General features: G+C 48.5%; 1 protein-coding gene across 2 annotated transcripts in view; it reads right to left on the bottom strand.

The window, feature by feature from the left end:
• Positions 1-6178, bottom strand: part of GSK3B (glycogen synthase kinase 3 beta) — a 152169-nt gene extending 145991 nt beyond the window's left edge. For both annotated transcript variants that reach the window (XM_030471669.1, XM_030471670.1), the window contains exon 1: positions 3953-6178. In XM_030471669.1, the coding sequence (XP_030327529.1) occupies positions 3953-4040 (88 nt within the window). In that variant the 5' untranslated portion in view covers positions 4041-6178. The remainder of the gene's footprint in view (positions 1-3952) is intronic.
• Positions 6179-25384: the final 19206 nt, after the last annotated feature.

Here is a 25384-nt window from a genome sequence, read left to right as displayed (position 1 = left end):
GTGCCATTACACTGATAAAAGCAGCATCACACTCAAATGCCAGCAACAGAACCATGTGTGAACAATACCCAGCAATATAGGTTTACCAAGCTATTGTGCTTTCAGGAGATCAGAGAGTACAAAAAACAGTGAACCCAAGAAGGAAAAAAAAAAAAAAAAACCAAACAAGGAAACAAAAAACCACCAAAACTTTAACAAAAACCATTGGCACCACTGAAACATTCTTCCAGAGTCCAAAATGAATTATTACAAGATTGTCCTTTAGATTTTGCAACCCAGAATATGTGTACAACATCCAAATTAGCTAAAGCAAACCAAATTGCCTTCCTCGCCCTCCAAGTTAACAAATTCTGCATAACCAATTACAGAGCCACGACACTCACACACAGAGCAAAACCTCTTCATGGCAAGCATTAGCCATGACATTATTTACTCAGACTAACAAGATAAATGGCTGCAGTTACAATAAGTATTGCTGTCTACAAGGACGTGGTGTTACTTGAAACACTCATTTTCCACAAGCTCAGGGAAGGGGAAAAAAAATGCTAAAAAAAAAAAAAAAAAAAAATATCAATTCCACAGTCATTAGATGAAAATCCTCAAACTGCAAACTTCAAAACTTCTATTTTTATACAGATATTTTTGGTCATGTGTTGCATGACTACCCTTTATATTTCAAGATTATTCTTCCCCACTTGGGAAACAACATACATCTGGAAGCAATGCAAGAACAACTAGGTGAAGAACAAAAGAAAGCTTTAAGCTCATACCTCTTCTCTTATACTACAACCAGCTGACTGATAGTATCAGCAAGGGGAAAACTGGAAGCTCAGCTCCCTCCTCTTGAGGGACAGTCTCAACACGAGGAGTACATGCACTTCTTTTGTGTGCAGGGAAAGCCTACAAACCCAGCAATACAGACCTGCACAAGAATAACCTACTCGAGAATACCTTCAATGCAGAAATCCATATGGTGGGCTGGAAAGAATGGTGGAGTGATTTCAAAACCACCAAAATATTAATAGAGAAAAGAAAAATAATCAGATTTCAGAAGGTACTCTTGATGCTGGTATAGCTTGAAAGAGATACAAGAAGGCCACAGGGTTCCTACTCTTGCAGAGATGTTAAAACCCTTGTAATGTCTATTACAGAGCAGTGAGAGCAGCATGCATGACAAGTCATCTTTCCCAACAGCCAGAAGAGAAGCAGCTGTAGGTTATCTCCCAGCCTTTCATTCAAGGCTCAGGCTTTCTTCCCAACTTCTGAGAACAAAGTCTCATAAATTAAGTCTAATAAATTATACAGGGAAGAGATGAAAAAATCCTTGCTCACTCTTTCTCCCCCATATACTTCAGTGAGAAAAGCAATCACCATATGGTTCTAGTACTGCTCCTCCCAGGTAACACAAGCATCAGTAAGCCTTCCTCCACTACTTTATCAATCCGTTCCTCCACACCTGGATCCGTCCTTCCCAGATAACTGTTGCAGTGCTCAGCCAGGAGCAGCAATAGCTGCAGAGACATCACAGCAAGAGTGACCTCATCATTTAATTTCACCACTACTCTGGACTTCCAAATAAAAGCAAAAAGGTTGGCATCAAACAAGTCAGGTTTCGTTCCCTAATGACTTGGAGAAGACCTGTACCAAGAAAGAGGTACTAAAGATGCATGAGAGACTCAGAAGATACCAATCCATCAATTTTCACCCACCTCACAAGGACTCTTTTGTCACAACTTCCACTTAAAAGGGCTCAGAATGTAACTAACTATCTGTAAATATATAGCAAAATGAGAGAGCCAAGCAAACTCCTTGTTCACCATACAAGTGATCTTTCCTCACACCCCCCCCCCAAACACTCAATACTGGTAATAGATAATTTGCTACATCATTCCATAAGATGCTATTCATAAGAATTCATGGGAACCAGACAAATATAACCCTTTTTGACACTCAGGAATTTTTTTCTCTTACAAAGCAAAAGGGGAAAAAAAAAACCAAGTTAACTTTATGGCCTGTCTTGCATAGATGGATGAACTGAAAATTTCAACTGCATTTCCCCCAGAGTCCTTGTATGTGGTTCTCTTGCTTTGTTCTGGTATCTTTTTCCAGACAGCAGAAGGACCAGGAGCACATGACTAGAGCGACTGTGGGGGTTATCGCACACGGCCTTTGTTTCTCCCTCGGTGTTATACACTTGGGATTGAATCATATTTGCAAACTTGTTAGTCTGCATCAGTTAGCACCCTCTTCACAGGCAAGCATCTGTCTAGTCTTTGACCTCAAATAAACGGGAAAGGAGCATCAATGACCTTTCAAGAATCGAGCTGTGGAGCTCGAATAAGACAAATACGGTTGCTGAGCATGACAGGTCTAGGTCTCACTTGGTTTAGACAGCTACCTGCAGAAATACTGATCAACAAGACCTGCTTCCTATTCCACATGCACATAAAGTAAATCAGTAAATTAAAATGGAGTCACCCACGGGTTTTCTCCATACAAATCAAGAATCTTCAATAAATGCTAATGCTGGACCCGGTCAAACCTATGCCTTTATGCTGCTAACATGGGTTAACTGCACCCATGTTTTCCGAATGCTGCAGGCACGCTGATCATGCAGATACAAGGTAGGCTACAGACCCCGAGCCAAACGCTCTCTTCAAGTCTTCAACCGCAGTGGAAGACATTTCAGTGCAGAGAAACAGGAGAATTTCTGATCTGTCAGAAAGCTCACAACCTTACAGCGCTTTGGCATGGAACACATAAACCGATGGGATATATCTGCACACACAGAGCCATGCCAGGTGTGGCTGCACGCAAGGATCAAATACATCAATCGAATGCTCATACATATCAAGCGTTCTTGATCCCATAAAGATGCCACCCTGCATTTCTATAAGAAAAAGGAAAATATCCCTGAAAACTACACTATTAGTAGGAATCTGGAAGAACAATTAATGTGAACATACTCAAATCAGGAGTTAAGAAATTCCCTATTATAATCAATTAGCCAATCTTTAGCAACTCGGAACAGGCCCTATTCCATCTGCACTGCACGTTTGTTCAGATTTAATACATATTTTTAATTCACACACACCAGCTAATCCTACAAACTCGGATACGAAGGAGGGGCACGTATTAAACACCATTTCCAACACACCTGTGCAGAATAAAGCACAAGGCCTCATTCTTAAATATATTCCTCTGATCAGAAGGCTGGAAAAGGCATGGGAAAGCCTGAAATAACTACTCCATAGGCTCACATGTCAAAATAGCCATTTTTTTACCCCCGCGATTGAGCATTTTACCAGAGCCTGGAGGATATTAGAGAAACACCTTTTGTAAGCTCCCCTCCCCCTCCTTTTTTTTTTTCCCCCCTCTTTTTTTTTTTTTAATAAATGGGCTGGACTAAAAGGTGCTCACACCCGATCTCCGGGTGCATGCAAAAATCTTCCAAGCTCTCTCCTTCAGAGCCAGGAGTGAGTAAAAAAAAAACAAACCACATAATGAACGTGAATGTCACGGCCATACCTGTGTGCCCGCAATTCGCTTCCTCCTTTCAAGGGGGAAATCAAAAGGAAATACATGCTACGGAGCTGCCAATCCGTTTCACAAAGAGGAGGGGGGGGAAGGCTTTTTAATTAGCCAGAGGCTGCTTACAACGCTGGCAGCGATCGGGGGCTACGGAAGAGGACAAACCAGCCGGCATTTTTTTTGTCCAACAGGCCCCAAACGAAGCGGCGGCGTGCGCCTATTCAAGGTTAATGGAGGGGGAAGGGGAGAGAAAGGAGCTGCCTCCGCCGGGGCTGAGGCCGAGCTCTCGATCGCTCTCTCGGCCCCCGGCCGGGCTCCCGCCCGCCGCCCTACGGCCTCGGCGAAGGGGAGAAGGGGGGGGGGGGAAAGCCCCGGCAGGGCCGGCGGGGCAGCCACCCGCGCAGGGCGGCAGGATACTCACGGCTAACTTTCATGCTGCCGAAGGCCGAGGGCTGCTGCACCGGCTTGCAGCTCTCCGCGAAGGAGGTGGTCCTGGGCCGCCCGGACATGGTTCTCCCGCTCCTGCTGTGCCCCGATCACCGCTCTCTTCCTGCCTTTCCCCCTCCTCCGCCTCGCCCCGGCGGGCCCGTCTGCCGCTCCCTCGCTCGCTCAGCTGGAGGAGACGGGCGGGACGCGCCACATGAAACGCCGGGGTCCCCCCTTCCCCCCCCCCGGGGAAGCCCCCTCCCCTCGCGGTCTCTGTCGCGCTCAGCGGCGGCTGCTGCTTCTCCTTCGGTCTTCCTCTTCTTCCTCACGCCGCCCGTTCCTCACAAAACCATCCTTCCCGGCAGCGCCGGTGGGTCCGAGACCTGCCTCCGCCCAGTCCGCAGCCCCCCCGGGCCGGCGCCGCTCCCGCTCCCGGCCGCGAGCGAGGGGGGTTGGCTAGGCCTCGCTGCCCCCACCCCGGGCGCCAGTCACATGGGGCGGCGGCTCACGGCCCGGCTCCTCTGATCCCGCCGCTGCGTCCCTTGTTTTTCTTATCCCCCTTTTCCTTCTTTCTTTTCCCCCTTCCCCTTCTTTTCCTTCCTCCTCTTTCTCCCCCCCCACCCCTCTCCTCTCCTTCCCCCTCGCCTCTGAGGGAGGCGGCAGGGAACGGGACTATTTTTTTCCCCGGCGGCGGAGGGATCTCTGTGCTCCCGGATCCGCCGACTGGAGGTGATGCGGCCGCTCGCAAGGGGATCCGGCAGTGGCGGCGGGATCCGCGGCGGGCGGAGCAGCGGTGAAGCGGCCCGGGCGGCCTCGCTCAGCTCACGAAGGTTTCTCAGTGCGGCGCTGAGGCGGCGGCTCCGGCCCGGCTCCTCATTGCGCCCGCAGGGGCAGCTGGCGGCGGATCAGGCTGGGGACGCTGCACTGCGGGATGCGGCCGGCGGCGGTGGCGCAGGCCATGACGACGGCGACGGCTCCGCGGTTCTTCCTCAGCCGGCTTCAGAGCGCTGACGGCGGCGGTTAGTGCTGCTTCCCCGGGCGCCCAAGGCACATGGGACTCGCCCGCCCGGCTGAAGCCTCCTGCCGCTCCCTCCCGGCGCCGGCTGCCTCCTGCCGGGCCCCCCCTCCCCGTTTGTGCCGATCAGTCCCTTTGTCCCCGCTGCTGCCTCCGCTGCGTGCCGGGCTCCTGCTGCTGCGCTCTGTGTGTGCGCCAAAGCCGCGCAGCCGCCTATGCTTGTCGCCGCCCTACGCTGCGGAATGGCCCTAAACGCCTTCAGTGAATACCCAGCCGAAGAGTCCGACGCATTCGTTAGACCCCAGCCCGAGGCCCTCACGGAAACATCCGAGCCTCCTCGGGACCAATCCCGAGGCCGTTACGGAAATGTCTGTAACCAATCATGAAGCCATTACGGGCGCAGCCGAGTCTCCCCGAAGCGAAACAGAGGCCCAATCGGAAAACGCTGCCACCGCCCTAGCAGCGCGTTCGGGAGCCAATAGGAAAGAGGCTTCTCTTCCGGCTATTGCCGGGCCGAGCCGAAGCTCCGGAGCCAATCAGGGAGCACGCTGCCTCCGTCACACAGCCCTGGGACGGGTTCAAGCTGCAGCCCGAGGCGGAGAGCGGGCGCGGGTTCCCATTGGCTCGCGGCGATGAGGCGGCCCGAGGACGCCATGTAGCTCTCCGCCGCGGACCAATCCGGAGGCCCGTTGGGGCACGGCCGCTCACCTTTATGACCTAACGGGGGCGCGCGCGGCGGGGGGGGGTGCGCATGCTCAGTGCTGCGCTAAGGGCGGGCAGCCACCGCCCCGCCGGCCCTAACCCCACCCCCGCCCCCAGCGGGCGGGTCCCGGCGCTGACGCGAGGCCGCACGGGCAGAGCCGGGCCGGGGAGGGGCGCGGAGCCGTAGGCTGGGTTGGGTGGAAGGGAGCTTAAAGCTCATCCAGTTCCACCCCCCTGCCACGGGCAGGGACACCTTCCTCTAGAGCAGGTTGCTCCAAGCCCCTGTGTCCAACCTGGCCTTGAACACTGCCAGGGATGGGGCAGCCACAGCTTCTCTGAGCACCCTGTGCCAGCGCCTCAGCACCCGCTCGGTTTGTGCCTGCAACCGTCAGGGGCTGAGGTCAGCCCCTCATCGAGTCGGTGTCAGGGTTCGGTGTTGTTCAATGTCTTCATTGAGGATCTGGATGAGGGGATCGAGTGCACCTTCAGTATATTTGCAGATGACTTGCAGCACTGTGTGCAGTTCTGGTGTCCTCAACATAAGAAGGACATGGAGCTGTTGGAGCAAGTCCAGAGGAGGCCATGAGGATGATAACAGGGCTGCAGCACCTCCCGTATGAAGACAGGCTGAGAAAGTTGGGGCTGTTCAGCATGGAGAAGAGAAGCTGCGTGGAGACCTCAGAGCAGCTTCCAGTGTCTGAAGGGGGCCTACAAGGACTCTGGAGAGGGACTCTTCATCAGGGACTGTAGCTATAGGACAAGGGGTGATGGGTTCAAAGTGAAACAGGGGAAGTTCAGGTTAGATATAAGGAAGAAGTTGTTTACTGTGAGGGTGGTGAGGCACGGGAATGGGTTGCCCAGGGAGGTTGTGGATGCTCCATCCCTGGCGGTGTTCAAGGCCAGGTTGGACAGAGCCTTGGGTGACATGGTTTAGTGCGAGGTGTCCCTGCCAATGGCAAGGGGTTGGAACTGGATAATCTTAAGGTCCTTTCCAACCCAAACTGTTCTGTGATGACACCAAGTCGGGTGGGAGTGTCGATCTGCTGAAGGACAGGAAGGCTCTGCAGAGGGAACTGGACAGGCTGGATCGATGGGCTGTGGCCCATGGTATGAGGTTCAACAGGCAAAGTGCTGGGTCCTGCATTTGAGCCACAACAACCCCATGGAACGCTCCAGGCTTGGAGAAGAGTGGCTGGAAAGCTGCTCATGGAAAAGGACCTGGGGGTGCTGAGTGATGGAGCTGAACTTGAGCAGCTTGTGCCCAGGCAGCCAAGAAGCCAACAGCATCCTGGCCTGGATCAGAAATAGCATGGTCGGCAGGACCAGGGCAGCGATCATCCCCTTGTACTGAGCACTGATGAGGCTGCACCTCAAATCCTGTGTTCAGTTCTGGGACCCTCACTGCAAGAGAGACATTGAGGTGCTGGAGCGGGGCCAGAGAAGGGCAACAGAGCTGGTGCAGGGCCTGGAGCACAAGTGTGATGAGGAACGGCTGAGGGACCTGAGGGGGTTTAGTCTGGAGAAGAGAAGGCTCAGGGGGGACCTTATCGCTCTCTGCAACTGCCTGACAGGAGGTTGCAGTGGGGTGAGGTCGGTCTCTGCTCCCAAGGAACAAGAGATAGGGCAAGAGGCCTCAAGTTGAGCCAGGGGAGATTTAGACTGGATATTGGGAAGAAATCGTGACACCAGGAGGGTTTGCACTGGAACAGGCTGCCCAGGGCTGTGCTGGAGTCACCGTCCTGGAGGTGTTCACATACCATGTAGACAAGGCCCTTAGTGACATGGGTCAGTGGTGGCCTTGGCAGTGCTGGGGAACGGTTGGACTTGATGATCTTAAAGGTCTTTTCCGATCAAGTTAATTCTATGATTCTACGAAAGACAATGGCATTGAACTAGCTGTTGCTACCATGTGCACTGTTGTCCGAAGGCCTGTGGAGTGGTTGGTGGGAAACCTCAGCAGCTGTAGGAGAGGGGCACAGCGTGGTGAGCTGGCTTGTTATAAAAACACAGTGACAGCACACTGGAAGTGGCACATGAAGTGATGGTAAAGCTGTTCTTCAGAAACTGGGCAGAGCGATGGAGACAGAAGATCAAGACTCCTAGAAAACTCTCCCGATTCAGCTGTTATCAGCAAGACCTTCTTAAAGGAAACACGGTTTGTATTAGAGCTACTACACTGGCCCTTATATCCAGTGCCACCACAGGTGGATTGAGCTTGGCCCTGGCCAGAGTCCCAGGCACTGTTCTGGAAGAGCCTGTACTTCATGGCTCCGAAGCATCCCTGGGGCATCAGTTCCCAGCCCTGCCAAAGCAGGCGCTGGAGTACTGCTCCCTGCTGTGACCTCACTAAAGATACTCAGGAGTCCTCAGCAAAAATCAAGCACCACTTGCTTTTACCATTAAAAAAGTAGTTTATACCAGAAACAGTTTATACCACAAACAAACTACCTTGGACTAGCAGAAGCACTTCTTGACCGTGTTAGGTTCTAAGAGCTGCTGGCATCAACATATTGCCAGATTTACTTTTTTGACTTCTTTCCACTGCCATTCTGAACCACCTTGCTATGTGAGCAAACTAAGATAAAGTTTACCCTTTACAAGAGCTGTTTTCCAAAGCAGAAAACAAACACAGCCTCTCTAAATGGTCTTGTTCAGCAGTTTGCTTGCCCCAGGGTGCTCAGTTTGCTGGAAACCTTTTTTCCTGTCAAATAAATTATTAATATCTTTACCTACTACAAAAGACCTGGGTCTCTTTAAGGTTTGATTCTCCATGAGCTACCTGTGCAGCTCTGTACAGCTGGAAGCTTGACTCTTGAGAGTGGTGTGCCCTAACAAAGACTAAAGACACAGTCTGAAATCACAGTGTTGGAGTGGCACTGCAGCCACCCCAAACCACCCCACCACAAACATCATTCCACCCCCGCTCTGAGACGCCACTGTATCAAACATTGCTGAGGCACAGACTCAACTGGCCATCAGCCATGACAATGACATCTTCTCTCCTGTTTCGGTACAGCTGTTGACTCCTGCCATGGCTATTTGTCAAAAATTAGGGCTACAGATTGGATTAGTTCTGTAAAGGATGGTCTTACACAAAAAGACAAAGTAAATATGCAACTAGGCAGTGGCTAGCTCTCCTCCACCTGAAATGCACCACTAGACATTCCACTTATAAGCTTAAAATTCCTTTTTTTTTTTGCCCTGGAGCACCAAAATGCCAATGCAAATCACATCATCTTATTTTCTAGCCAAGTTCTTTCAAAAGACCACATAAACAGGAGAACCGACTTAAGAGAGACAGATGAGGTTTTGTTACTTGAAAAAGTTGGTGATCTGAAAAGCAGCGGGGAGGGGAGGGGGAGCTCTTTGCTTTAGCATTTGTTGCTACTCATAATAGTAGTAAATAAAAATCAGACCAATGCATAATTTATACTGACAGTGTCTGCTTGAAAAATGTCCCTTCAAGCTTTATAACGAGTCTACAACCTGATAATAAACATGGGAAATCAACTTCATTCACTTACAGAGAACAAGTTTACCTCGGGAAAACAGCGTCATGCTTGTCAGTATAGCCCTTCCCTAAAATCACCCAGTTTCCTCTTTGGTACCGAAACAATCTGTATCAAGCCCAGAACTCTTGGTTGCTGCTAATGTCGCTTTTCTGAATGCCAAATCTATCCATGCACTTGGGGAATGCACAGGACAAAAATCCCAGCTGCTCCGTTTCCTATTAGGCAATCCTGCCCACATCTCCAAGTAATAATTAACCAACTCTGCAAAGCCTGTCCATTCAAGTCGTAGCGTCTGCTCATCTACCAGGAAACCACACAAGTGTGCTTAAAGGAGGATTATTATGTAGTTGAAGGGGTGGGAAACTACAAAGCATCTTCAGTTTCTGTTAGTCTGCTCACAGATTCTTTCCTTAGCTAAGTCTGCTCTCAGAAAAAACCCCTGAACACATGATAAGGGCATCTGTTAGTCTTTCATCCTCAATTTCAAAACTGGGCTGACAATTAAAATCATTTGGGAGAGTCATGAGTCTTTTTTAGACTGAAAGATTCTCTTTTGACAACATTGCAAAGTTCATATTTATTTTTGGCCCCTTGGCTGAGGAAACGACCTCCCTCGAGAATCTGCAAATATAAATAGAATTGACGTTTTAATGATCGGTTTTCACAAGCTTGTCTAATGCAGTGTCTCAGGCACTGATATTGTTCCAAACCTGGATGCAAGGGGCAGGTTTACAGCTGCCGTGTTTCTGTAACAGCCCAGTTCCTAGGGAGGCCGCCTGAATATAGGAAGCATCCAATAGGAATTACTGAAGTGTCATCTCTCTGAAATGCCATAAGGTGGCAGTGAATTGGGAAACTGGTGCTATTCCTGGGTAGAACAAAGCTTGAAGGAGCTCAGCGGAAGGCGGGGGTGGGAGATGGGGTGTGTTTTGTTTGTTTAAGGCTTTTCGTTTGTCTGTTGACTTTTCATACATCACCCTAAACTTCAAATCCAATCGTCTTAATCAGACGCTGAATAGGTCTGCTCCAACACGCACCCATAGACATGTTCCTGCACAGGGAACTCCTGCCTTGTCTTTCCCCATTGCTTCCTTTTTGGGTGTTCAGTAGGAAGATTTTCTGTTTGCTTATCTCGCAGCTCTTCCTTGGTCATTCCACCAGGAGCCGTGGTGAGAAGGGCTACCTCCACTAGCCTGATAAAGATGCAGTCATTCAAGGCTGTTTGAACTCTGTTATGCTTTGCAAATCCAAACAGTACTAATGGATCTACCAGTCTTGCATTTAATTCCTTAATATTGCCAGGGGAATTATCCACAGAACAAGTTACTGAGATATTGTAATGGCTTGTCTCTTGTTTGATTGGCATGGGCAAACTCAATGGCTGTGGTTAAACTTTAACTTTCCTCTTTTTTTACCAGTGGAAAATCAGAGATTGTAACAGTAACAGATTTACTGTCTGCCCGGGCGTTAATGATTAGACAATAAATCCTGAAAAGTGGGTTTGATTTTTGTCCCAGAACAAAATCTGAAGGAATCTGTGTTTAGAACATACCAGTTGCATTTAATTTTCTGAGCTGGACACAAGTTTCTCATCCTGAGAACCCAGCATTTTGCAATGATTTCCTGTCACAAAATATGTCATCACCAACAATTGCTTCAGAGAACAGCAGACGTTTTGCTGATCTGGATGTGTGGGGGTGAACCCGGGCCTTGCAAGACTCCAGCTGAGTTTGCCAAAACCAATAGAGCCAAGTGGTCCGAACAGTTTAATCTAACAGGAGCTACGGACCACGTCCATTTTCCAATTCAGCAGCGCAGCGGAACAAGCAGAGACACCAAATACAGGTTCACGGCAACATTGCGACACACGGAAAACATCAGTGACTCACTAGGCGTGCAAACGCATCCTGTGGAAGTCCTCCCGCTGCACAGGTTTAAGGTTGGTCTTACCCACTGGCTCTTGAAAGAAGCATCAGGTTTCCCACTGTGCCAGGAGAACATCTTGTTCTGTTGGACGGTTTCCCTTGCTCCAGCGTTTGTCTGGCCGCACCTGCTTCATAAATAACCCTGGGAAAACCACAGTGTCCAGAGCCAGAGAAACTCTGTCTTTCTAATGAGCCTTTGACATGTCTTCCAGACATTCATTGCCTGGAAAGCAAAAATTGTGCCTGTTTCCTCGGAGTTTAAATCTAGAGAATTATTGGGGTCTTCTGTGTGTATCGTCTCCCTCATATTAGATGCAGTCAAGCAGCCCAGACTGACATCCACTTGTTTTCTGTTCGTATTTTCCCACAACAGGTCTGCCTGTTTCTGTAAAGAGGATAGTAAGAAGCAGATGGGTCATTCTTACAGCAGGAAATCAAAACAACCCCATTCCCCAGAGTTTGCTGGGGCTCCCTCTATAGCACAGTATTGGTAGAAAGGAGTATGAATGTCCCGTGGTCACTCTTTCCTTGCCTCCCCAATCAACTTCCACACTGGCTGTTGAGGAGACTTTAAAAATGCAAAGGGTTAAAGCCAGCCTCATCCCTGAGGCCTTCAGTCCATTCTAGAAAATCTTGTAGGGCTAGGAAGCCTTAACCTGAGACAGGGAATAAGGAGTACTCTTTAGCTGGGCCTTGGTAGACATATGGGAGAGGCATGGGCAGGGGAGAAGACCGAGGCTGGTTTCCAAGCTGTCACAATGGCCTAGAAGTTGTAGAAGGATGCAAGCACAACAGCCAACAAAGGAGATTTCGGAGCGCTTCCTCCTTCAGACAGCTGGGGGATGTTGCACCAGGGTGATGAGATTTACTGTGCTTTCTCACAAATGCAGGAAGAGGTTTCTCTAGTTCCTATTGAAACAGTTTTGGAAAGAAAGCATTGCATACGGTGCAAGGTGCCAAGAGAAGCAGAAAAAGCCATTGGGAATAGATGCTTGCATCACCAAAGAAGCAAATAAGGCAGCAATGCGCCTGGTGGAGCGTGCCTGGGATGCTGTCCTTGCTGCAAGGGCTCCCTGCAGACCAAAATTACCATGCTTAGCTGCAAGGAAATGCTCATCCAGCTCTTGCTGTCGCAGCTGCTTTTACCCTGGCTGAAAATAACTGCATGGGTACAGGTCTCCCCAGCCAGCTCCCTAGGGGAGAAAGGGGACAATAGTGCTTGGTGTGTTAGAGCCATTCTTGATATCTACAAGGTAAGCTGTGGGGAGTAGAATACACTTACGTCTGCAGAGAGGAACAATTGCTCTGCAGTATACAACAGATAGCAAAATGGTTGAATAGAGCTGTGAAACCTTGGCCATTCTACGTACATCAGCCACAGTAGTGAGCTTGCACTGTTGTTGTATGTCTCACCAATGGACTGAGGGTCTTCAGTTTGGAATTAAAGGTGGTGATTCTCCTCAGAAGCTGGGAGAAAATGTACAGTTAATTATGAAGGGGCCAAAAATGTAACAGTATTTTCATTTTGGTTATTGAGTTTTTGCCAAGCACTCTGAGTTAATGATCCCTGTCCCTGCCTGCTCCCTAATCACCTTTGCACACTACTTCTTTGGCTTTGGCTTTTAAATGGTTACTAATTGTTGCTGCATCTTGCATTGTACATCTGGTGTTGACAGCTGTCTTGCCCTGAGATGGAAACAGCTGTTTTTAAAAGGAGAGCTCTCTCCCAAATCAGTAAAACATCTGGAAAATATGGCATTGAAACTGAGTTATCCAATATAAAAACTTGGCAAATACGTGGACAGGCTAGGGGGTCCGCAAACACAAAGCTTAAAAGTAGGCACAGGAATCGTAACAGAAAAGACACGTATCTTTAAAACATGAGTCTTGGGTGTTTCCCATAAAATCGCCCATTTCCCCTAATTCTCTGTGGACTGCTTGACACGGCAAAATCTTTTACACTCTGCACAACAGAACACACCTCCTAATTTGATCAGACTAACAACCCACTTTGCTTTTGGTTCAGCCTATTAGATGTAATTCAAAAGCCTTTCTGGAAGGCAGAATTCAGGATCAGGCAGCATGGTCTAACTGGCTGGAGACAAGAAACCAGTAGCATGAAAGCACCAAAAAGCCCTGGAAATCAATGGAAACAATTGCATTCCTTAAAAAAAAATAAATTCCAGAATCTCATTTCCTCCTGAACATTATGTGACCTGGTTGTTACAAACAACCTATTTTTTTTCCTCCTCTCTGTTTATTTTGTGTATTTAACAGCACTGAGCGTACAGTCCATTGTTTTGCTGATGGTCAGCAAAGCTTATCTGCCGATCTGGCCCAGCCGCTATCGCTCACATGCTGTTCTGCAAGATTTGGATGAGTACCCCTCTCAAACCCTGCAAGAGGCTGCAAGCCAGCAGCAAGAGCAAAGCTGAACTCAACAGGCAGCAATGAGTAGGCATATAAAGACACAGAAAGAAAATGGGTGAGTGTAAACAAGGTTAGCATGATTGGAGCAGCAGTCACTCCAAATGACCCCTAAGAAAAGAGCCTAAAAGCGGAAAAAGCCTGGTAGGATTATCAACACCTCTTTATAAAGGAGTCATTTCAGGACAGCTGACTTAAGGGAAGTGCTACATTTATTTGTTTTTAATTGGACTGGATGCAAGCCATATCAAGCTGATGATGCTGGTCTGAGTTCAAAAGGATAACTTTTTGCCTCCTAGCACAGGAGCAAGGGGACAACACAATTAACGGGAAAGGTGGCCCTTTTAGTAGAAGGAAGTATTTTTAAATTAAGCAGTTATTGTATATGTCAGGTGCTTAAAGTAGGAGTTTTTCTAGTCCCTGGAAGGTGAGAGACTTCTCCAGGAGGTGATTCTAGTTCTCAAGTGAGGTTGCTCTTAAACTTCACCTAGAAGAGCCTCTCTTTTCTCGACACGGAAGGACACTAGAAAGACCTACCTAGTAAGTGGGCTCTAAGGCAAGAAGCCTCCCGCTAGGTGACAGGAAGGCAGTTATATTTCTAACTGGACTGTGAAAGTCACTGGTGAAGCATATCACCGATGGGCAAGTACCTGGATAATACTGACCCCATAAATATATAGTACTAGACCTCCTTTTTTTTTTTTGGTGAAGGGTTTGAAACGTGCTGTTTGAATTCAAATCATTAAGTGTGGAAGTATGGGAAGGTTTATAAAACACTCTGAAACATCTTGCCCTGACACAATCAGGAATAAGATGCTGGACTAGAAACCAGGGGCTGAGCTGTTTGATAACCAAGGATCATCTCCTCAAAACTCAAGAGTAGTTTATCCTGACAAGAAGAAAATCAAGCAAAGGTGGCAAGAGGCATGCAAGGATGACCAAGGAGCTCCTGCTTAAATTGACATAAAGAAGAAATGTACAAAAGGTGGAAGCAGGGGTAGGTGACCCAGGAGGAAGCCTGATGGGTACGAGTGTCCTTCAGCAATCTCAGGCCCCTGAGCAAGGGGCCCAAAAGCGTTTGGAGAGCTGGCTAATGTCACTGCAAGACCACTCTTTGAAAGGTCATGGAGAGGTTCCTGAGGCCTGAAAGAAAGCAAATATTACTCCTGTCATCAAGAAGGAAACTACAGTCCGGTCAGCCTCACGTCAATCCTTGGAAAGGCAATGGAGTAAGAAGTCATGGAAACCATTTCCAGACACATGAAGAACAAGGAGCTAGTTGAGTGTAGTCAGCATGGATTAACAAAGGGGAAATCAGGCGTAACCAACCTGACAGTCTTCCACAGCAAGATGACTCGGTTGATGAACGAGAGTAGTGGATGCTGTTTGCCTTGACTTTAGTAAAGCTCTGGACAGCGTCTCCTGTACCATTCCAATAGACAACTGTATGGGTATGCAACAAAGTATGGATTACAGAAGTGGACAGTGAGGTGACAGCTCTAGCTGACGCTCCTTAAACAAGCACAGGTTAGACTAGATGATCACCAGAGGCCCCTTCTGTGCCCCACAATCCTGTGATGATTCTGTGATCCACTGCAGCGGTTCCCGGTGTCCTGCATGCTGCCAGTTCTTACACATCTTGCTGATTTTTCCCTGAGGTAATTATAGACATTACTGGTGTAATTAATTGCACCGAATGCATATACCTCTGAGGATGAGGTGGTTATGGAGAAACCTGAACTGAATAGTCAGAGGAATCATCCACAAACAAAATACAGCAACTGGGAATCATCATGCATGACTGTAAGGTTCTGTACACATGCTTTCAGCAGAATAAGCAAGGTGTAGGGAGATGGAGGCTGAAAGAGCGCACAGGGCAGGGTCAGATGAGAAGTGGGAGATGAGCAACTTATGACAGCCACTGCTGAGCACAGTGCATAGGAATTTCAGTTTCATTTCCCAATCTATGGCAACATGAGCTGGGCTGTTTGTGTGGTGGTGGTAAAATTCAAGCCCTAACACTGTGTTAAAACAGGGCACCAAGCATGAGCAGTTACATTGGAGGCAGTATTTTCAAGCTGAGCACCCAGAAAATGGAGAAAACACAATTAATGACTGCCTGAAAGAAGTCCGATTTAAATGCCCATCCAGGAACCCTGAAGCAGAGGCAGGTCTCCATCGCAGTTGTCCACAAGTTGAACCATGAGGCTGTCTTTTTCCCAGCGGTGTTTCCAGTCTCCTCCACAGCGTGGCCCTGATATATTTTGTGCACTGAGGCAGGATCCCATTAGGAAAAAGAATGTGATTGTGTCATTAACATCTGTCTCATAAGAGAAGATTAATGTTTGTCAAGAACAGTCTAGGAATAACTGGCCCTGCCTTGGGGGAAAGAGATGGACTGGAGTCCTCAGATGGCTCCTTGAGGTCTCTTCCAGGCCTGTTTTCCACAAAGTCATACATGCCAAAATTAAGCTAAATTAAGTTTGCACAAATTATTTTCATTCCAGCTTTCCATAACTTCAGAACACTTGATTTCAGAGCCTTTTCAGCACAGATTACAGCATGCTGCTTTTTAGGATCCAGGTTGGTTTGTTTTAAAGCCAATTCAACTTAGCAAGGATACCGTGATCTGCACATCCAGGAGGTTCATTGACAAGAACAGATCCACCACAAGGACCTCTGTCAGGGACTGGCAGAGGCAACCCGGGTGACTTGCCCTCTCCAACTAACAAAGGTAAGGGTGGCCATAGGAGGAAATTGCTGTGCTGGTAGCCAGCATCAGAGGCTTGCCTTTTAAATCCACATGTTGGCAGCAGATGAGTTGAGAGTCTCAGAACAGCCAGGTTCCCTTCCAAACTCTGGAGAACAACATGTGCCACCAGGAGCTTTTTGCTTGTTTCCATCTGTGTTCTCTTCGGTCTTACTTTTCCAAGGCCCTTGAGAAAAAAAAACCCAGCTCCTTTGCTACCTCCTCTGCTCCCTACTCCACCGTTGTCAAGTCAGAGTCTGTCCTCTCCCCAACTCTTGCCTTCACTAATTGCATCTCACCTCAAGTCACACCTATACCCCACCTCTGTGCCGCTCCTAGTCATCTGGCTTGTCCTGCTATCACATCTACTGTTTCCCCTATTCCCTTGCCTTAATTTTAGCCCAACAGCTGCTCCCAGGTCCTGAATCCTTGGTACTTTAACCCTTCTCTCTAGCCTCATTTATTTTGTTGATTCAGAAAATGAAGCTCCCCACCTTCCCTCCTCTGCCCTGGTCTCACCATCTTTCCTTCTTCTACTCCCTCCTCCCCCAGCCCCACTTACAGCAGGTTCTTCAACCAGATTTACTACTTTCCTCCCACAGTAGCTTTCACAACCTTTTCTTCTGCCATGCTGCTTCAGCATCAGCATGGTGGGCATCACCTTTATGAGGGGAAGCCCATTTTCCCTCCCACAGCGGTAACGGCAACGACTTGCAGGTGGGGTGGGCTTGGCCACCATCAATGGACAGCCCCAGTGCATCAGCAAGGACATGGAGCATACTCAGCCAGGGTGGAGTTTCCAGGCATGATTTGGGGATGGCTTTTTGTCCACTAAATGCTAAGAAGCCTCCGCAGATCTGAATGCCTTGTGACTTTTCAAGGTCATAAAGTGTAGTCCAGTTTGGATGGGTTTTGCCAAGACCCATAGAAGCTAGATTTCCAGTTTGTATGGTGTGAGGGATAAGCATCTCAGACAAAAAACTAACAAACAGGCTTGAAATGGGAACAAGTGCATTTTTTGTGAGCCTTGCTTTTGGAAATGTCCTGAATCATTTTCATTTGAGCTTTCCAGCACATTCAGCATGAATGTTTTGGTATAACACTTAAGCTTTGAGAAAATGATAAGCAAGTGAGTCCAAGATATTTTTATGGGAAATTATGAGCATCCTTTTTATGCAGGGGATATTATGAAGCCCAGTGCATGGGGGTATTAATTGTTAGATAATGCAATTAGAAAGTATTTCACTTTCTTTCACTTTTGTTTTTCTCATTTCCATTCTCACCAATTATCAAAATCTACTAATTCCTGCACACTCTGGGCCTCTAACATCTTGCTCTTCATTGGAGACCTTTTTGCTGCAGGACAAACTCCTCATTATCTGGAACACCCCCTGAATTAATTTATTCCATTGGTTACTGCAGACTTGTAAAAATAGTGGTATTAAACTGGGGGCTTGAGTCAGAGGCAGTGTTAAAGGAGCAATCTGCTTGAGCAGCCGAATTGGTCTGAGCAACATCCTTCTCAGCATAGTGTCAGGGGCTCCTCTTACACTGATCACTTTGTTTTGCAAAGATGATGTTCCAGTTTATTAAATGAATTTATGTTATCCTGGGCTTGGGCATGCTTGCTGAGTTGCTGAAAAGTGCCACAAGGTTTATGTTAGGGGTGGAAGTCACCTCTGCTCCTTCCAACAGATACAGACATCAGTAAGACAGCTATTGCTGTCTAAGTGGCATGAGCAAATAAATGTCTTTTATCTGTTTTGGCCAGCCCAGCCTTTCTTTCATACTCTACAGGTAGGTTGCAAACTTGCAAAACCCAATGAGACACTGGAAATTTCCCTGTAATGAAAGCATGTCTCACAACACTTCCAGGCATGTTGCGGCAGAACAAAGCTGTGACCTATTCTTTCATCTGCCACCCTAAGGGTAGGAAGATCTTTAAAACTCTACGTCTCATTTATGACTGTGCATTAGAACAGCCTAAACTGGTCACGGAGGGAAATGATTTTATAATAATCCTGTAAAAGCAGAGACCAAGTCTGGGTTGCTCAGCTGCTAGCTGCACAGAGCTTGGCACCAATCCTGAAACCTGATGAATAATGTTTGAAACGATATTGTTCCCAGATTTCCAGCTGTACCGGAAGGTAGGTGGTCAGCACAAAACCTACCTTACCTCCCGCTGCTGCTCCAAGATTGATGCTGTCTGGACCAGGGGGACGATAGCCCAATTCTGCCAAATAAATAGGCTCCTGCTGTGTGCAGCATAGAGGCAGCATCTCTCCTTGTAGGGCTGTGGCCCCCCTGCAGCCCAGGGTCTGATTGCTGAGCAGGGCACTCATTTTTCCCAGGGTAAAGATGCAAGAGGATTTTTTTATTGAAGTGCTTTAGCAGATGTATCTCACGTGCTTGTGGGGTTGTTCCTAATGCTGTCGTTATCTAGAAAAATCTTTGCTTACTGGTAGAAATCTCATAGTTGCTGCAGCAGATGCTTAGACTGCTGACAGGGAAAAGGGTTCTTGGCTCTTTCTAATCTATGATAGTCAAATTCCAATTTTTCTGGACAATGGGGTGATCCTGAAAAAGCGGGATGTTTCCCCTTTGTGTAAGGACACAAATATGTACAGGAACATGCACAGAATGTGCATAAATTTGATTTACTAAAACCAGCTGCTGTGAGCAAGCCATCCACATAGAGCAGCTACTGGCTACTAAACAGCAAAACCATTGGTCTCCACTGTTGATACCACAGTTTGTTGCCTGAAATCCTTCCCCCCATCTTTCCCAGCCCCTCTCCCCCTTTTTCCAGAGGGCATTTGGGATTCTCACTGAGGTTCAAGACTTGCTGGCTGAGGAAGTTAACCAGGGCCCAACTGGAAGCATCAGCTTTTGTTTTCCTGTTTTTTGATGGGTCAGCCTGTCTCTCAGGCCTTCCTGGTGAAGCACCCAAAGCCTTTTCTGCAAACATTTAGTGAAGAAGCCTTGATGCATCTCAAGGAGGTGTTCACTTGAATGACAGGTGCCAGTGAGAGATGAGCACAGCGTTTAGTAGAAGAGACAAGGCTCTTGACTCCCAAGTCTTCTCCTGGAGTAAATTAGACTCCACGTCATCCTCAGGTTCTCTTTGTTGTTGTTGAGCTTGTCTGCTTTAAAGGCTCAATTCAGATGCCCTCAAGCAGCTATTGCTGAAGGCAGTGGGGGCTGAGGGTGGAATTTAGCCAAAGGTGTAGTACTGTGACACAACAGGTACCCAGTAATGCCAGGCTTCCAGAACAGGAGAGCCTGCCTCCCTCCTTGACTGCAGCATGCTGATATCAGGTATTAGGAGAACTAGGAAAAAGACCTCACCATTGGGGACTTGTGAAGAATAGATTGCAGAAGCAGGAAAGCACTAAATGTGGTTTTGTTACTGACATGAAAAAGGCTGTAATAGCGAGGAAATGAGCTGATATTTGCAAAAGCATAATCCACCAGCAAATGAAAGCTTCACCTGTCAGAGGAAAAGAAGTCTGTATCCAGCACCTGTATTTGGGGGCCTGTTAGAAAAAAAAATAAACAACAACCAAAACCCAGCAGCTTTCAAACAAGGGCTTGAATTTGCTGTAATTATGTAGAGAGTAACCCACTGCTCATGGATCTGCCTAGCACTGCTGTAAATTCAAGGTGCGATTGCATCAGCTAATATTATTCCTGCAGTTCTCTTCGGTTTGAAATATTGCCCGCCTCATTTGGGTTAGATATGAGATGTAATTGCCTGGAAACCAGCACACAACTCCAAAAAGGTGCCTTGCTAGTTATATTCACCTTGTCCAGGCCATTCCTGCAGTGGATCATGTCATCAGGACGCTGCATAGGGTGTGCCTTCATTTTCCCTTCCTATGGGCCCCTTGACACGTACCAGGAGCTTCCTAAGGAATTTGGGTCCTTATGGATTTCCTAAGCCATGGGAAGCTCCAAGAACCAAAAGCTCTTCAGGGTTTTTGCACCTCTCAGCACTTGCAGGAGGTTTGCTGGGAGGAAATACAGATGGGCAGGCTTTCCTCTGTGAGTATATTAAAATACTGCTGGTAAATCTAGCCCCACGTCCATTGCAGACTTGCAGGGAAAATGTCAAGTTCCTGCTGACCCACAGAAATTTGCCTTTCAGATGTCCTAACTACCAATGAGTATTTCTTCTCCAGTGCTTCAAAAGGGGAGTGTGATCCTGTTCCAGCATCTTGCCAAACTCTTCATAGACTCTTCTGCAGCTGGAGGCAGGGAGCAGTGTATACAGCCATCCTCCCATCGCTGCAATGGGTAGCGATGAAACCAGGGCTCTCCCTCAACGCCTTCCTGCAGATTGAAAGAGTGGCAGGTATGAACTGCTAGAGGGAACTAAAAATAGGTAGTCTCTTCTCCAAGTAGACCAGGGATTCTGGGAAGAAAAGGCCACTTTTCATCAGCATGTAAGAGGGTAAGTTAGGAAATGAGAAGGAAGAACAGCTACTAACTAGAAGACAGCATTGGCATGAGAACAAGTAGATAAAAATAGGCTATGAAAAAATGTGGGCTGCAAATCAGAACCAAGTTTCCTTCTGTCAGAGTGAAGTTCTAGAATAACCTGCCAAGAAAATTCCCAATGAATTTTCCATCTTAAGATGGACTGTGATAAATTAACGAGAGGGATTTCATGACTCAGTGCTTGTCATAGCTGGGAAATATGATGATGGTGAGGAGATCCCTTCTAGCCCTGCATTCCTGTTGGTATGATAACAAAGGAATCTGTGTAGGGTGCAGTAAATGCTGAATCACTCAGTGCTTTATATAGCTGTCTGGCAGGACAAAGTCCTTTGCACCCATCCTGTCTGCAAGAACCTCCAGGACAAAAATAATAAATCCTTAAATGCTTGTCATCTGGCAGCACAAAGCTACAGATGCCTGAGTTAAAAGAAAATCAGCTGAGCTATTGTCTCCTTTACACAGGGGAAAGGTGGTGGTGTGGGCATGAAAGCAAGAAACTTCACTGTAAACACTGAGAGGTACAGACTCTGAGGTGAACGCGCTCCAGCAGCTTCAACACACAGTTTTAATGTGGGAAAGAAACCCAGTGCTTGGAACTGTGTGGAGGTATCCCATGCACTTGCTCAGCCAGGTGTGTGCAGGGATCACTTCCACACGGTGTGATCATACCATGTAGAGGAAAGTTCCTGCGATTAACATCAACTACTAAAACATCCACGGTTCTCCCGCCACCCCAGGACCCACAGTTCTTTTGATGGTGTTTTTTCCTGTCTCCTAGGAGTCCCCCAAGGATAAGATCACTTTCTGCGGCAGAAGGCCAGCAATCAGGCTGCAGCTTACACTGATGCGATTGATGCCTTGCAACTGGATAGCTACAGCTTTGCTGCTCTGGCTCTAAGAGCAGACCTTGGGGTAACAGCAGCAGCTGCAGTTTCAGTAGTACATAGCTAGAGGTAGGGGCCAAGGAGAAGGTACCCATGAAAAACTGGATAAGGTAAGGCATGGGTCTGGTTTCTGGGCTCAGGAGAGTAACACTGCTCGAGAAGAGAGTGCTTCTCCACAGCCCTCATGGCTGTTGGATTTAAGGAATATTTCTCTGCAGCTTCTTCTGGATCTGTGGAGGTTGGGTACAGATGTGGGTGCTCCCTCACCTCCTCAAAACCTGCAGCACAGGACACATAGGGCCCCTGACTGCTCCTCCCCATTGTGTCACAGGAGCGTCCCTGCACAGATGTGCACCACTACCGTCTCAACAGGTTGCACAGTCTGGTTATACTGGGCCAAGGACACTTGTGGGTTTTCCCTCTTGCAGTACTTTTGAATACTGCGCCCATTATTTGTAATAACTGCCCCTGGTATCAAAGCTCAGAGCGAGAGGTTCCCCACAGATCCCAGCTGCTAATGCCAACACAAGGCAGTGGGGAAAAAAACTTCCACGCCAACAGCCATCACTCTTCTCCCGGAGAGCCTGGCTTAATCCCTCTCGGCCATAGCTAACAAAGCTCTGGGTTTGTTGTTAGGTGGGGGTTTTTTTCCCCCTGTTTTAGACCAGGCAGCTGAATCACCATCAAGATCAATTCTGTTATTTCCTAAACAGTCACAAGCTGACAGGGTAACGGGCAGACTGAGCGATGGCAGGTGGTACAGCACAAGAGCCTCAAGGCTTCCTGCCTTCCTGGCTCTTGCCAAGGCCCAGCAAGCAGGCAGACAGAGATGTCTCGTACTGGCTGTGATGTGACCCTGCCTAAACTGCCGTCAGCAAGGAGAGGGCATAAAGGTGTCTGTGCACCACTGGGGTCAGGGGGAGAGGGCAAGAGGCCACAGAACTTCTATGCAGAAGAGCAGCACCTCTAAATGGGTGTGTGGGCAGGGAAAGGCTCTGCTCTGTGGAGCATCTCCTATCACACTATGCACATTAGGGATGCTGGCTGGGGTGGACTCATATCTTCCTATGGTTTGCAGACAGCAGTAGGGGTGACAGAGCTGGAGCCTGTGGAGATGCACAGCTAGCAGGGGAAGGGTAGCTTGGAAACATGTCTCAGGAACCTAAAAATACTCAAAGAACCTCATCAGCATCAACTGCTGTGGCTGCTCCATGTGTCATTGGAAGTGGCAACCTCTCTGTTGGCAGATACCACTTGGATGGGGACAGGGTACTGGGATAAGGTGTACAGATTACCAAGGGCTGCTCTGCAGCTTCTGGGTAGCAGGAGTTTCTCACGTGCCCTGAAGCACAGTAAGCACATTTGGAGGGACAGTGAGTCCAGCACTCACCTGGGAGCAAGCAGGGAACCTCCTTTTAGTCATTTACCTTTCATTTTTATTTCTGTCAGATGAAAGTTCCCGCCTTGAACTGCAAAGGGTCACAGCCTTTCCTAAGGGGAACAGATTTAGGCAGCAGATATGTTGGAGAAGGAACTGCTCATGTGGAATATGGATACTACAGGCCCCCTTGGGTGAGAGACATCTTTCTTTAAGGCTACATCCTTAGGTCCCCCCTGAGCCTTCTCTTCTCCAGACTAAACCCCCCCAGGTCCCTCAGCCGTTCCTCATCACACTTGTGCTCCAGGCCCTGCACCAGCTCCGTTGCCCTTCTCTGGCCCCGCTCCAGCACCTCGATGTCTCTCTTGCAGTGACGGGCCCAGAACTGAACACAGGATTTGAGGTGCAGCCTCACCAGTGCCCAGCACAGGGGGATGATCACTGCCCTGGTCCTGCTGGCTACCCTATGTCTCACAGAAGCTGGGATGCTGTTGGCCACCTTAGTAGGTGCATCCACATGACGTGCAGTTTTCACTTGGTGGCTGCTGGTCATCAGACAGAGAAGCAACTGTCTTAAATTCCAGTGATAAGTTTACAAACAAACCATAGGTTGAAAGTCCTCTGGAGGGTTTTTCTGCAGTCACTAGAGGATTTTAAGTTAATTTTTTATATCAGCTGCTTCCAGGTAGCTTCATGGTTGATCATTTCCTATGACCATGCTGCAATATTCCCTACCCCCAGAGCAAAGTGCTACTCTGAACATCCTTGGGGGTGGGGAGAAGTCAGTCCCAATTTGGAAAAGAGGCTTTGCCCCGTATTTAGTAGCGTCCCTAGAGCGTCCCAGCGTGGGGGACCCGAGGTTTGGTACCGCACCCGGTGTGGCAGCAGCAGCCCCTGCTGCGAGCACTGCGAAACTGCAGCCGGCTCTTCCCCAGCCCCGGGCGGGGAGGAGATGGACGAGGAGCACCCGGGCCTCATCTACGGGACCCCCCCGGGCTCCACCGGGGAAAGCGCGGCCAGAGACCCCCGCCCGGGGCTGCGCTGCACGGGGGAACCCCCCCGGCAGCCAAGCTCTGCACGCCACGGGGCTGGATGCGCTCCAACCTCTTGAATAAAAGAGGGCTATAAAACACCATCCGCTGCATGCTGGCATGCATAGAATCATAGACTGGTTTGGTTGAAGGGACCTTAAAGCTCATCCAGTTCCAATCCCCTTCCAACATCTTCCACTAGAGCAGGTTGCTCCAAGCCCCTGTGTCCAACCTGGCCTTGAACACTGCCAGGGATGGGGCAGCCACAGCTTCTCTGGGCACCCTGTGCCAGCGCCTCAGCACCCTCACAGGGAAGAGCTTCTTCCTTACATCCAATCTCAATCTATCCTCTTTCAGGTTAAAGCCCTTCCCTCTTGTGCTGTCCCTACATGCCCTTGTCAAAAGACTCTCTCCAGCTTTCTTTTAGACCCCCTTTAGGCACTGGAAGCTGCTCTAAGGTCTCCCTGGAGCCTTCTCCAGGCTGAACAACCCCAACTCAGCCTGTCTCCGTAGCAGAGCTGCTCCAGCTCTCGGAGCATCTTCATAGCCCTCCTCTGGACTCATTCCAACAGGTCCATGTCTCTCTTGTTTTGGAGGCCCCAGACACGCATGCTCACAGGGTGCTCCTGCTCCCCTGGGGTCAGGGGTTATGGTGCTTTCTAGCTCTACACAAGCTCTCTGCAGTGTTGGCATGGCACAGGGTGGATTTAGATGGTAAAAACTGCTTTTTGGGAGTGCTCAACAAAGTGGTGTGGGGAGGCGGGTTGTGGCGTGCCCTTCTAAGCTCACCCCCACCCACCTCTGGCTTGTTCAGCATCCCTCCTCATCAGAAAGGGCAGCCCACCCTTCTGCTGGCACCACAGGAGACCTTCCACCTTCCTCACATCTTGCCTGGGCTTCCCCATCTCCAGTCCCTGCTGCGGATTTGCCCTGAAGAATTAGGGGACTGCAGTCAATGCATTTCACCCCAGCCAGAGCTGTCAGTGCTCAGAGAGCTGTGAAATAAAACACGAAAGAAAGTGGTTTCTGTTAGCAAAAGGTGACCAGAAAAATTTTGGATTATACTCTGGGGTGTTTCCATTTTAGAAGCAAAGAGGGGTAATGGGAATATCATTCCCCATCAGATTATTGGGTTTGGTGATTTGCTTTAGAAAGTCAGGAAGCTTGGAAAACTGCTGAGGCAATGGGGAAAAAATGTCAGCAGTGAGGGATTTCACCGTCATACAGGATAACGGAGAGGACAGTGCTAACATGCACCATTCAAAACTGGGTTTGGGATTCCTGTGCCACCTGCCCTTTTAACA

The sequence above is a fragment of the Strigops habroptila genome, chromosome 2, assembly GCF_004027225.2.
Source record: "Strigops habroptila isolate Jane chromosome 2, bStrHab1.2.pri, whole genome shotgun sequence".
In the NCBI taxonomy this organism is placed as follows: Eukaryota; Metazoa; Chordata; class Aves; order Psittaciformes; family Psittacidae; genus Strigops; species Strigops habroptila.
The sequence above is the reverse complement of the archived record's forward strand: the minus strand, read 5'-3'. Positions and strand labels throughout refer to the sequence as shown.